At 38.4% G+C, this 13,783-nt stretch overlaps 1 protein-coding gene across 1 annotated transcript in view; it reads left to right on the top strand.

Annotated features, from left to right (window-relative positions):
• Positions 1–212: 212 nt before the first annotated feature.
• The window catches only part of GAP43 (growth associated protein 43), a 109,436-nt gene continuing 95,865 nt past the window's right edge, over positions 213–13,783 (top strand). The window contains exon 1 of the mRNA XM_037045537.1: positions 213–341. Within this exon, the coding sequence (XP_036901432.1) occupies positions 312–341 (30 nt within the window). The 5' untranslated portion in view covers positions 213–311. The remainder of the gene's footprint in view (positions 342–13,783) is intronic.

Here is a 13,783-nt window from a genome sequence, read left to right on the forward strand (position 1 = left end):
TAGGTGGGGAGAGAAAGAGAGAAGAGGAAGGGGGAGAGAGAGAGAGAGGGAGAGAGAGAGAGAGAGAGAGAGAGAGAGAGAGAGAGAGAGAGAGAGAAGCATGTGCGATGAGCAATAGCTGTGGACCTTACAGTTGCTGCTAACTGCCCTGGTGTGTGTGAGGGAGAGAGAGAGGGAGGGAGGGAGAGAGAGCGCGCAGCGCGAGAGAGCGAGTGAGCAAGCGAGCAGAAAAGAGGTGGAGAGGGGGGGAAATAAGAAAGAGAGAGGAGGAAAGGAGAGAAGGCAGGAAGAAGGCAAGGGAGGATACAACCATGCTGTGCTGTATGAGAAGAACCAAACAGGTAGAGCTAAAGATTTTTACTTCTTGCTGTTGTGAAATTACCAGAGCTCAGTGTTTCCCTGAGCAGGCAGAAAAAAAAAATGTTTTAACTGCTTCTGCTCTGGCCATGGTGCTCTCTTTTCCTTAGCATATGGTAACTGCCGGTTGCATCCCAGCTTTTATTCTGTTCTGTCTCTTATGCTCTGGTTTTGAATTGATGCTACTAATTAAGATGAGGTTAGGAAAAAATATGCCGGTTTGGCTAGAAATACGATGGTGGGGGGGGGTATTAGTAAATGTTTAGCATTTCAGGTCTGGTTTTGCTGGTGTGGGTGTAGAAATGGGTGTGGGGGAAAAGATGAAGGCTCTACCTACAAGAGGGGGAGGCAACCCTTTATATTTGCAAAAAGCAGGCTGAAAGAATGACATTCAGTAATGAGTATTGCTTGTGTTGTCTCACAATTTTCTCACATGTGCTGCGGGAGAAGCCTTCCTTCCTACACGCCTGAGCTTCAAATGGGCGCAGGTATTAATGGAAGAACATGTGGAGGTTTTATTTATTTATTTATTTATTTATCAATGAATGAAACTGTGATTTGGGAGATGCTTGGTTTTCAAAAAGAGAATTTGAAGGCGACGGGGGCTGAGGGACAAATTGGCCGCATGGAAGGGGAAAATCCCCTTAGCGATTGTGCACCAGCTGGTCGGAGGAGATGGTGGACCACGCCCCTAGGAGCTTTGAGCTCAGATGGGATGGGGAAGACTAGCCGAGTATTACCTGTTGGAAATCAGGTCTTTCCTCCCCTTCTCTTACATCTTTCCTGGGATTGTCAGTGACCAGAGTCAGGCTAACATTCTAGATAAGCATGGTGACTCATTTTCATCAGGAAGAGGGACACATACAAGATGAGCAAGAATTCCAGTCCCCGCCCTCCTCCCGCATTGCCCAGGTTTTTCTTCCATTTCAAATTGCTCACTTATTTCTTGAAAGACATTTTAGAAACTTGATTGGAGTAGGTTGGGGAGGAACAACGAGTACGTTATTCCGCAGGAGCCCACAGTGCCCTGGCATTCGCCGAATGAGGCTTTCAAACATTTATTGGAACACGTTTGAGTGATTTTGGCGAAGGATACGGGGCAAAATGGGCGAGGGTGTGCTTGTGCGTGACTGTGCGCGCGCCCTTGGGAGGGGATGGCAGTCTTGGTCAAAGAAGCAAGCCCTTTGCGATTGATTGCCTTAGGGGTGGGGGGCAAGAGATAGGAATTGGGCATTATTCCGGTGCAGGTATTGGATATTGAGCAATTTGTAATACACTTGCTAATCCAAAGGGGGTGAAGGAGGCGAGTGGAGAAGAAACAGCCTGCCAGATCTGAACATTTAGCCAGCGCCCTGAAAGGAGGGGAGGGGAGTAAGGCTGTAGGAGAAGGAAGAGGAAGGGGAAAAGAGACAGAAACAGAATATCAGAGCAGTGGGTGGAGAGAGAGAGAGAGAGAGAAAGAAAGAAAGAAAGAAAGGAAGGAAGGAAGGAAGGAAGGAAGGAAGGAAGGAAGGAAGGAAGGAAGGAAGGAAGAAAGAAAGAAAGAAAGAAAGAAAGAAAGAAAGAGAAAGAAAGAACGAACCTGGGATTTTGTGTGTGAGTTGTGTAGAGGTGTGTGGGGAAGAGCATGAAAGCCTTACGTGCTGCACTTCCCTAAACTGCTCTGTGGCTCTAGAGACTGATGTTTCCTTTGGCTCATTTTTCAAGCCAGGGCACTTCTCCCGGCCTTCATTCTAATACATAAATGCAATAGATACAGGTGGCTGGGTTAAGCACACTGTCAAGGAAATGTTCTGAGGTTGCCCCATTGATGAGCTGGGGAAATACAATTTAGGAAGGCGAAGCCCTAAGGAAGCCAGTGGTATTCATTTAAAAATGCTTTAATTTTTGGAAATAAGAATATCCTGCATTATAACTTTTTGCCACTTTATGTATACACTTGCAAGTATATGCATACCTCCCTTTGACAAAGGAAACCAGGCATGATCTTTAGAAAGGGAACTGGGGCTAAAGGAATTCTCTTCCCCCAAAGGGGGAAGCTGCCTTCACTAGGGTACTATCTCAGCAGCAGCCCCACGTGTTCAGTGAGATGTGCAAAGTGATGAAACTGAAATTTTGTGTTTGAGAGTCATAGAAATTAGCACTAAATGTGTATAGCATCTGCACACTTTGTATACAATAGTCATGCATGTACTCTGTATGGCGTCCACATGCCTGCCTGTGTGTGTTTCAGCATAGTTTATATTCAAGAGAGAAAATGAAAGGTATAGAAAGTGTTCCATTTTGCCCATGCATTTTATAAACATGGGCTTCTGTGTGAAATGGTCCTGTTCCCTCTTTATCACGGCTCTGTATCCTTCACATAAGTCAGCAGGTAGGATAATATGAAATCAAACTGAAGGAAATAATGTATTCAGGGCGTGGGCTCCATACGATACTGACTGGCATTTATGTAGTGTGAGTACTTCAGTCTCACACAGGTTTCCTGTTTGTGGGTGAAATGATCCTGTATCCTACATGGCAGAAACTGATGGTGCTTATGTTTCTTCTGGCATCATCCCAGCCCCTACCAGGGAATAGAACAAGGGCAAAAACCTGCAAAGGTCTAAACTCAGCCACACCCATAAAATCCAGCAGAAACATGGGAGGGGGCTGGAGAGATTGCACTTCCTTCCTCTTCCACTTGAGCGGCATAAAGAGGCGATCTCAGATTTCTGCGTTGTAACACATTGCCAGTGAGTGAGAAGAAAGCATAAATGATCTTTATTGACCATTCATTACCTACCAGTATAGATGATTACAGCAGGAGGAAGAGAATGGCAGTGGGGTGGAGATGGGAAGATGATAAAGGAGTGGGTAAAAGAGGAACGAAATAGAAGAATGCCTGAGATTTTATTGGCTTATGATTTTCAAATATCTTGGGGCTAACTTTAAATAGCTTAATTACCATGCATATTGCAGATGATGAAAAACTTGCAAGATAGGATCTGAGTCCACGAAGCCAGAAAACTACGAGGTATTTCCTTTGTTTAAAACTAAGGACTTTAACTGAAGTGTAAAGACTACCAATACAAGCAAGTAGCCCCTCAGCCCTCACCCTTAAACCATACCAACATCTGCCTTTTTCTTCATACAACAAATAAACCTGATCTTAGAGAGTGTGATCTGTGGTTTAGAGTCCCAACCTCTCTCTTCCTTGCAGTGTTGGAAAGGTGTGGAAGGATGCCGCCTGATTGCTTGATGCAGACAATTCCTCCTAGTTCTAAATTGGATTCCTCCTAAACCTCTCTGAACCACACCCAGTGTCACCCAGGGACTAAGTGAATTAATTAAATGGAGACATTCTATTGAATATAATTGAAACTGTTCATTTTTTTTAAAAAATGCTGATTTCTACCACACATTTCCAAATTTAAACAGAAGAAGAAATCATTTAAAGGGTTGGTTCTTTCTGCCAGATTATCTGGACTTGTAGAGAACCTTGGAAAATGTATGATGAATCTAGAAATGTGTTCATATCTGGGGAGTCTGTGATTCCTTCTAAGCCATACACAATGAGCCTGCTCTCTGTCTCATGCTGACAACTCTGGTCTCTGCCTCCTCACCCATGCTGAGGCAACTGGGATAAGAACACGTGGGGTTAATTTTTTCTCTTGCTGAGTTGGCACAACTAGAGAAACCTTTCATATTTTATGCTAAAGGGCAGTGCTCCTGTTCACTGAGAGGGAGATTGGCAAGGGGTCTCTTTTTCCTCTTTCTGAGTGAAGTTGTCAGTGATATGCCTGGGGCTGTTAATTCCACATACTTCAGTTTTTTTCTGGCAGGTGGGGGGGAGGAGGGGGGGTCCTTTCAAGCAGTACTAAAACACTTATATTAACCAAATGTTCTCCTTGTTCATACTGGTAAAGTAAGAAAAGTCTAAAATTTTCCTCTAATATTAAAGGAACATTTCAAAGGTTGCACATACCCAGGTCATCTCAAGAGAAGATACAGCATTCACTTCCCTATTAGCTGTCAGAGACATTCAGGCAACCAAGCGTGTCTGTTGTCAATCAAAGAAGTGACTGTGGGCAGGGATTCTCCCGTCTGAATTTCAAGTGTTGCCAGGCTGCCTCTGCACCACCACACTGAATTCTTCATAATGGTCTCTGAGGTGTTGTCTCTGAGGCACTGTGCTGGGAGTCCTTAGTTTATGTCATATACTGATTCTATGATCTTGAATGAATCATATAATCTTGAGCTTCATTTTCATTTTGTAAGATGGATGCTAGAACACCAAATCCAAAAACAAACAAGCAAATATCCCACTCTGCTTGCCTTAAAGGGTTTTTGTAGGGATTACACAAAATGAATGTGAAAACGAAGATTAATACAAAAGTTAAAAAAAATTTCTTTCCCAGATTTGCAATGTGAGATTTGGCTTAAAACTGCCAATTGTTCAAGATTGTCCAGTGTTCACTACACCATCTCTTTCTACTAAGGGATAGCTGCTTCTGGTAACAGTTGGTTCCTCTGTTTATGCCCCTGCTCCTCCTATTTTTCTCTCCAGAACCTCATTCCATCCTGTCCTACTCTCTCTTGAGATTTCGTCTTCTCCTTTCCCCATTGCCTATGAATATGGCATAGGCATATTCATGCCTATGTCTTGCCTTGCCTATGTCTTGTCATGCCTTGTCTCTTCTTTCTTAAAGGACCATCTCCTCACTCTCCTGTCCCTATCTCTACAGTGCTCTGGCTCACCCTCCTGTTAGAATAAAGTTCCTAGAAGTTCTCCCCACACTTTCTCTTCTTCGTTACTTCCCAGTCCCAATTCCATCTACTTTAATAGGCTTCTGTTCCCATAATTCAACTGAAACATATTCTGAAAAAGACACCACTTCCACCGACTCTTCAGTTTGTCTTTCAATATCCCTTTGACATTTTATATTGTTGTCTTTACTTCTTCCTGAAATGTTCTCCTCATTTGACCCCCATGGTAACTCTTCTCATTCTCCCTCTCAGACAGGTCTGTCTCAGTCTTCTATGTTGGCTTTTAAAATTCTCTTATCCCCCAAATGTCAATTATCTTCTGGTGCATGGTTTAGATCAATTTCTCCTTTTACTTTACACACCAGTTCTAAGTGGTCTCATTCATATTGGGAGTTTTAACCACCTGTGTGATTTCCAAATCTGTACACTGGATATTTCTCCTGAGTTCCTGGTTCATTAGGTATCTCTGTCTAGGTATTTAAGAGGTAAAACTGTGTTTATTGTGTACAAAACCAGATTCAGTCTTCAAATTAGTCTCCCTCCAAATTCCCATGGTATAGCTGGTTTGCAAACTCTAGAGACCTGGGAGTAATCATGAATATAGTACTTTTTAAAAAATCCCCACATCCAGCTACTAAACTCTTCAATTCTACTTAAAAAAGATTTTGAATCCATCCTCTACTTTCCAACTCCACCACAAATAACCTGGTTCAGACTTTTACTACCTCTTATCTGGACAAAGGCAATAGCTTTTTACATGGACTTCCTACTTCCCTCTTGCTCTTCTTCAATTCTCCTTGCAAATAACACTGCACTTACTTTTACCTAACACAAATATTGTCATGTGGTTTTCCTCCTTAAAATCCAATGTGTCCTCTTAACTGGAAGCAAAAGTACAAACTGTTCAGCATGGAAGACATGATCTTCTCTTGCTTACCTTCCTAGTGCCATCTCGAAACATCCTTTCCTCCCACCTTATGATACAACATGCATTTTTCAATCCTTGGTGCCTTTGGTCATACTATACTCTCTGCCCACATTACCCTCCCTCTCAGCTGGGAAAATTCCCATTTTCCTTCTGACAGTTAGCTCTTTGAAGCCATTCTTGACTTCTCTAAGTTAAATTTCTTCTACTTTCTTTGTAACTATGTTATATTGTATAATATCACTATTCTGTCAATTGTTGCACTATATAGCATTTGTTTGTTTGTTTGTTTTTTTCACATACTGATGTCCATACAGTGAGCTGCTTAAGGGAAATATGAAATCCTAAATCTTTTTCCTATCTCCAGTGCGTACTAGAATACAGTACCTGGTTTTAACTGTGGATGATCTGTTTGCTAAATGGGTATGGAATGTAGCTTATAGACTTTCCATTATTTGTGGCATACCTAAATGGATGGAACTACCAGTATATTTTTTCTTTAATTTATTGGCATTAAACTTTGAAGTGGAGCTGATTATCATTTGTTTTTGTTATTGATCTATAGGATGATAGCCATTATTAATTAAAGCAGGCAAAAAATGAGCCCATTAATACTGCATTTCTCCAAACTGCCATAACTGGTACCATCTGGAAACGCCCCTTTGCTGTCCTCCTCCCCACCAACCAGCAGCGTAGAGCCCCACTCTCTGAGATTAGCAGAGTCTCAGGAAAGACATGTGGTTAGCCCTTTCCTTTGGCTAAGTGCTTGCTCTTATTGCATTGTTCACAAAGTTTGCAAATAAACCTTGACTCAATTTCTTGCTATTCTTAGTTGACTTATTTCATTAATCACACAAAGTTCAAAATAGGCTGGTGTGTGCTCAGGGACCTGTGTTCAAGAATTAAGTTTATTTTCATTTTGGAATTCTTTCCTTTTCACTGAAATATCCACATAATAATATTCCTCAAAGAGAAATCTTTCATGGAGGTAAAGGGTGGTTGAATGGTAAGCAGTTTTTCAAAAGTCGTGTAAAATGAAGGAGACTCAGATCAATTTTTATCTTTTTTAGGTTTAATAGACTGAAGGGATTTGGATTCTGAAGTAGGCATACTGTGCCCAATATGAGGCAAATTATAACCACAGCTTTCCATGAAAATATTTCTTACCAGACTCCAGGTAGTATAGTTTTCTCTTACTAAATTGGCATGGCCTTCAGAAGAGAAATAAGACAAAATAAAATTTGTCTTCAACTGCCCAAATTGAGTAGTGTTTCCTAATGTCCACACTCTTATTTTATATCTGACACATTGTTCTCAGTCTCTGTTTTGGAGTTATTCTATTTTTTTGTCCTCCTCTCAAGTCCAAGTGTAGTTTTCCTGTTGATTACCACTACCTCAGGCGAGTGCTGAGTGGATGAGGTTATGAAAGAAGAGTTTTCAGAAAAACGTAAATCATTCCAAATGGGTATTTTAGACAAAACAGGCATTTTGAGCTGTGTCTGACCCATATTAACTTCTCAGTAAAAATATTTACTGAGGGAATAAAAGAAGTAAGGGAAGGATCATCAAGGACATTAGGGGATGTTTGGGACAAGACCATTCTCACACACCTCTTCGGAACTAACTTGGTATAAATCCATGTTCAGCTCTTATTGGTCCTCCTCACAAGGTGGTGTGGTCAAAGTTACACTTTCTTCCTGTCTGTTTAGCTCAGAGTAGCATACTTGCTGTGAATTTACATTGTAGTGTGGTGGTTTGACCCTCCAGATTCCCCATTTTTAATTATTTACAAGCTTTATTTTGTTTGTGTAATGTCCTGTTTCATGTCTTTGTAGTGGAATAAACCCTTCTTCTGGGTTCTAGACCTGGCTCTGCTAATTGCTTGTCATGTGACCTTGGGTAAGTAACTCAATCTTTCTGAGCCTCAATTTATTCATCTGTGTAGTAGACACATAAAAAATGCTCCAAATCCTGACTTATCTTTTCTACTAGACTGGTTGGAGGTTTAAATAAAGTTATAAAAATAAAAGTATGTTTGCAAACAATGTGTTTTTCAAGTATGGGATATTATTAGTTGACTACAGGAATTCCATATATTGAAACCTAAAGTATTTATGGTTCTATGCAAAGAAGTACCCTTGTTCTCTGTATAGAAGATATAGATACATAGACAGACAGACAGATAGATAGGGAGATATAGATGTATATCTTTTATTCTTATACCTTCTCTCTTATTCACTACAGAATAAATATTAACCATGCTAATGGATGAGAACATAGTATATCTTTGCCATGATACCCAAGGATCCACTAAAATGCATTAGAAAAATTCACTATATATCTTTTTCACTTTTTCTGTTTTAGTCTTTTCTTCACCTCTATATTTGTGTTCTTCATTTGCTAAGTGAGCTGCTTCTCCTTCATCTCCATCCCCACCCCCACCTCACTTCTAAATCAGGTTCTCAGCACTAATATTACCAAGCATGCTGTGCTCACATCCATCACAGGAGGGCCCAGTCAGGCAGAAGAGTAGAGAGGGAGCATGGGACTGGTTGGGAGAGTGAAAATGGAATGAAGTCTGGTTAAGGGAAGCTCCAAGATTATCATCTGAACACCATTTTCATACAACTTTAGGGTTTCTCAGTGCATCAAGAAGTGATAATACAGTACTGAACCTTTTCCAACTCAACTCCAAATTCCATAAATAATTTTCTAAGCTCTCAATATCTCTACAAAGGACATTTCAGTTCTCCTGCATCCCTGGTTGATTGGGATAAGTTAACTAATTTAATAAAACAAAGCTTATCAAATTTTCAGATAAGCAGTGGAGTTTTGAAAACTAAAGAATCTTATTTCTTAATATATGGATAACATTTGAAAATATTTTAAGTATAATAATTGCATAAAATTTTGTCTAAGAGATTTTGTTTTTCCTGGAAATGAAAAGCCTAAAATAGAACACTTAATATCATGCGTATTTTGAAAAAATACTTTTTTATAGGGAATTTAAGTAGAATTTAACAGAAAGGTTTGTTAACTAGAAATTTAGAAATAAACTGGTGTCCAGAGTGAAACAGTTATATCTTTGATCGTACTTATGCTAAGTTAATGGTCAGTGTCCCCTTTAATCATTCATTCTAACCACCTCTCTCTCTGCCTCTGTTTCTTGCTCTCTATGACCTTCCTGCTGTCTCTCTCTGTCTCTATCTCATACACAAACACATACTTCTATTATTCATGTGTCCTTTGATGGTGTATGAGTAATAGAAACGAACTTTAAGGGTCTGTAGAGGGAATCTGTTGAAAGAAACTTAGATATCACAGAAATCAGGAAGTTTAACAGGACAATTTAGGGGAACCAGAGTAGAGCTGGGAACCTCACCAACAGGAACTCATAGACTGTCTTCCTGGAGTCCAACATTTAAAGGATTCAGTTGTTAATAACACCAGTTTTTGTGTCTCTCCATTAAAATTCTTCAAAATTCTAATTGAAGACATAGGGAAGGAGGGAGAAAAGGAGAGAAAATTAAAATGAGTGAATCTGATTGGTCTTCCTTGAATCAGCTAGTTACCAATGGATCAATCATCTCTGACTGAGAGAAGAGCCAGGTCATATGGTTTAGACAAAATTCGGAAAGGCTACACCTGTGAATCTAGTGAGAAGATAACTTGTCTGAGAATGTGACTCCTGAATATATACCTGTATATCAATTATAAAGTAGCTACCCAGATCAGGAAAGATTTACCTCAAATATGAAGGGCCACTAATTTTTCCCTTTCATTTTGCCTTGTTTTGCATATTATTATTGGTAGGCTTAGTTAGCATCACTAATGATTCTGAAAAGAAGAAGTAGCCACACAGATAACTGATCTCATTGACTTTTATATCTATAAAAGAAAAGTTAGGGCAAGTGTCCACATTTGGAGTTGACAGGTATAGGTTTTTCACCATTTTTCCAAAGCTGAACACTGGCAGGTAGGTAAGCACCACCTATCTAAGAGGAAAACTCGCTCCTGTGCATCCTTGCTAACTTGGCATAGCAGAGCTTTGCTCTCTTTTCTTTTCTCTTTTTTTAATGTGTAGGATCTATTTTTGCTAAAGAATTGGGCAATAATGGACGTAAAATATCTTACTTGGATTATATCAGAAAAATGCTACTCTTTGATATTAGTCATCTCATTTTGAATGCCATTTAATTAATTCCATCAATAATCATCATAAAAGAATTTATCTATTTTTTTTAGCAAATTGGCACTTTTAAATATATTGAGTTATTGTCTCCATATGCATTTGTTTGCTCTACATGTAGAATTTTGGTAATTAGCCTTTCATCCATTTTTTTTTGTAATCCTAGTTCCAATAACATTCAAAAACATTATTTTTAAATGAAAATTTGAAAGACCTTAATATCTTTCCATTATTGACTATATAAAGAAGCTGGATGAGGCAAAGAAAAAATAAATGAAACTATCTCCAAAGATTAAGCAAACTCAAGAACTGATTGCTTTTCTAAATGGCTTCAGAACCTCTAGGCACAACGAGCCTAGGAGTTGGCCTCAACTACTGTTAGAATGCAAATGCTCTTCATCCTACTTTGCTTTAGATTAGAAACCAATTTACCTGCTTGAAATATAAGCTTAAAAGTAAAATTAATCTTCATATTAGATCCTTAACAGTTATTCCAAATGATGCATTCCACAGTTGTACTAAAAGTCCAGTAGAAGCAATTGTCTCCATTATTAACAACAACAACAAAAAAAACCAAGGCAGAATTTTTTAGGTATATTTTACTAATTATGCTATGACAGTTGCCCCATTTTCTCCCTTTTATCCTCCTGCACCCTACACCCTCACTCCAGTATTCTTCACTTAGTTCATGTTCATGGGTCATACATTTAAGTTCTTTGACTTCTCCATTTCCTATACTGTTCTTAACCTCCCCCTGTGTTTTTTGTGCTTACCATTTATGCTTCTTATTCCCCGTATCTTTTTCCCTATTCTCTCTTCTCCCTCTCCCTGCTGATAAGCCTCAATGTGATCTCCATCTGTGATTCTGTTACTGTTCTAGCTGTTGGCTTAGTTTGTTTTTTGTTTTTGCTTTTAGGTTCAGTTATTGATAGTTGTAAGTTTGTTGTCATTTTACTGTTCATAGTTTTGATATTTCTCTAGATAAGTCCCTTTAACATTTTATATAGTAAGGGCCCGGTGATGACAAACTGCTTTAACTTGACCTTAACTGGGAAGCACTTTATCTGCTCTTCCATTCTAAATGATAGCTTTGCTGGATAGAGTAAGCTTGGATGGAGGTCTTTGCCATTCATGACTTTGAACACTTCTTTACAACCTCTTCTTGCCTGCAAGGTTTCTTTTGAAAAATCAGTGGATAGTCTTATGGGAACTCCTTTGTAAATAACTCTCTTCTGTTGTCTTGCTGCTTTTAAGATTCTCTCCTTATCTTTAATATTGGGTAATATAATTAAGATGTGTCCTGGTGTGCTCCTCCTTGGGTCCAACTTCTTTGGGACTCTCTGAGCTTTCTGGATTTCCTAGAAATCTATTTCCTTCTCCAGACTGAGGAAGTTTTTCTTCACTATTTTTAAAATAAGTTTTTAATTTCTTACTCTTTCTCTTACCCTTCTGGCACTTCTATGATTCAGAATGTTTAAATTAGTCTCAGCACCCTGGTGAATACATAAGTCTCCACTCCTTACAATGTACACAAGTGTGCCCAGACAAAGAAATATGGCCTAAATGAAAGAACAGATCAAAACTTTTGAAAAAGAACTAAGCAACAAGGAGATAGCCAACCTATTAGATGTGGAGTTCAAAACACTGGTAATCAGGATTCTCACAGAAATGATTGAGTACAGATGTAAAATATAGGAAGAAGTGAAAGCTATGCAAAGTTAAATAAGGAAAAATATACAGGGAACCAAAAGTAAAGGGAATGAAACTGGGACTCAAAGCAATGCTTCTGAACAGAAGGAAGAAATAAACATTCAATTGGAACAGAATGAAAAAACAAGAATTCAAGGCATAATTTTTTAAAGAGAAAATTCTCAGTCACTAAATAATTAACTTACAGTTAGATTTCTAGGTGTGTGTTATATTGAGAAAAACCTATTTCAGTTATCCATTCCCTTACAGGGTTCTAATGGAGAGGGGAAATAGGCATTGAGTATATTTGGGGTGGAAAGTGCATTTCAAAATCCTATTTTAAACCAATAAAAATAGTATTTTTTGAGAGGTGTAAGGGAATAATGAGACGTCATAAGTGATCCATCACAAACTTTCCTCACTTCATCTCTTCTGAGGCATTTAGCAAATTTTTCTTTCAAAGTTTTCTTAGATTAATATTTCTAAAAATTTCTGAGATTTTCAAAGGAAGGAAAAATGGTATTATCTTATTTAAAATATATTGGCCCTTTATTTAGTTGAATCTCACTTGAGGGTTTTATTCAAAATATATACATATTTTTTTCTGAAGAGTGAGATCTTCAGAATTTTACACTTAACTCTCAATCATTCCTTTACTCCAGGCAAGAGAAGGCAGTTCTGTTTTTCTTTATCAATGGGGGAAGGTACTCTGGAGAAATCAGGTTGGTATTTAGTATTCATTTGGATATCTTTCATGCTAATCTAAATTCAGTGTTCCCATGGCTTTGTCTGCCTTTCACCGAAAGACAGTGATAGCTTTTGATAATTCAGCCATATTTGTACTCCATACTGGTGGACAGTTAACTCAAGAGCTGCACTGAAAACATCATGAAGAGCTACTTTCTTGTATATTCTTTCTTCCATCTTCAACTTTGTACTTTATATCTTTAGGGTAAAACCAGTATAAAGGAAGAAATTAAGATTATAATTGAGAAAGGAGGAGGAGTAATCAGATAGAATTACTTAGTTTGGAATCTGGCCATAACTCTCTAGTGAAAACTGTCATGGGAATATTAATGACCACAGATGGCTCAGACTTCACTTCTAAATGTCATCTGGAAGATACATTAAACCCAAGAACAAGAATATTCAGGGAAGAATCCAAGAAGTTTGGGCACTAGTATACTGAAGTGTACTTAAGCATAATTAGGACCTGTTTTTATCCTCACTTAAGTGGGAGAAGCTATTGATTTTCATTGGCTAAAAAAAGAAATGGAAATTTTGTCATCACGAGTATTGTCTTACTTTATGCTAAAGTATGTTTCAGTGTTTACCATTTTTCATCTAGACCTCTGCAATTCTCTTATGTCATCATTCCAGTATCATACAAACTGATCGGCTAGTGTACAAACTAAAGTTTATTTTATTAAGTATATCTTATCAAAATTATTCTTTTACTGAACTTGGGTATATTGTAAAAATCCATCCATAAAGAACGAAACTATAGAAACCATAGGAAAACCAATAGAAAAATTAACTTTCTCACAATTCAAGATTTACAGATATTAAAAGTATCAGTTTTCCCTCTATTCTTTGTTGTCATCTCAGAAGGTGTCATTTTTGAACTAATTATTTTTCCCTAGATTAAACTAATTATTTTCTCCCTAGATTAGATCTCTGACTCTCCTACTTTTGACAATATCATTTCCAGAGACCAGCATATTCTGTTACCCAGTTCATTGCTTAGAATAACTGATTACACTTCCTATATGACAGCTATACATGCTATCTTACCAGTTACCAAATTCTACTGGCAGTGTGGTTTACATCCGTCCTTTCCTTCTGCCAGCCTTTCTCAACCAGCATTCTAGAAA

Source organism: Sturnira hondurensis, unplaced genomic scaffold, assembly GCF_014824575.4.
Source record: "Sturnira hondurensis isolate 20B ecotype Veracruz unplaced genomic scaffold, ASM1482457v3 Scaffold0004338, whole genome shotgun sequence".
Classification (NCBI taxonomy): domain Eukaryota; kingdom Metazoa; phylum Chordata; class Mammalia; order Chiroptera; family Phyllostomidae; genus Sturnira; species Sturnira hondurensis.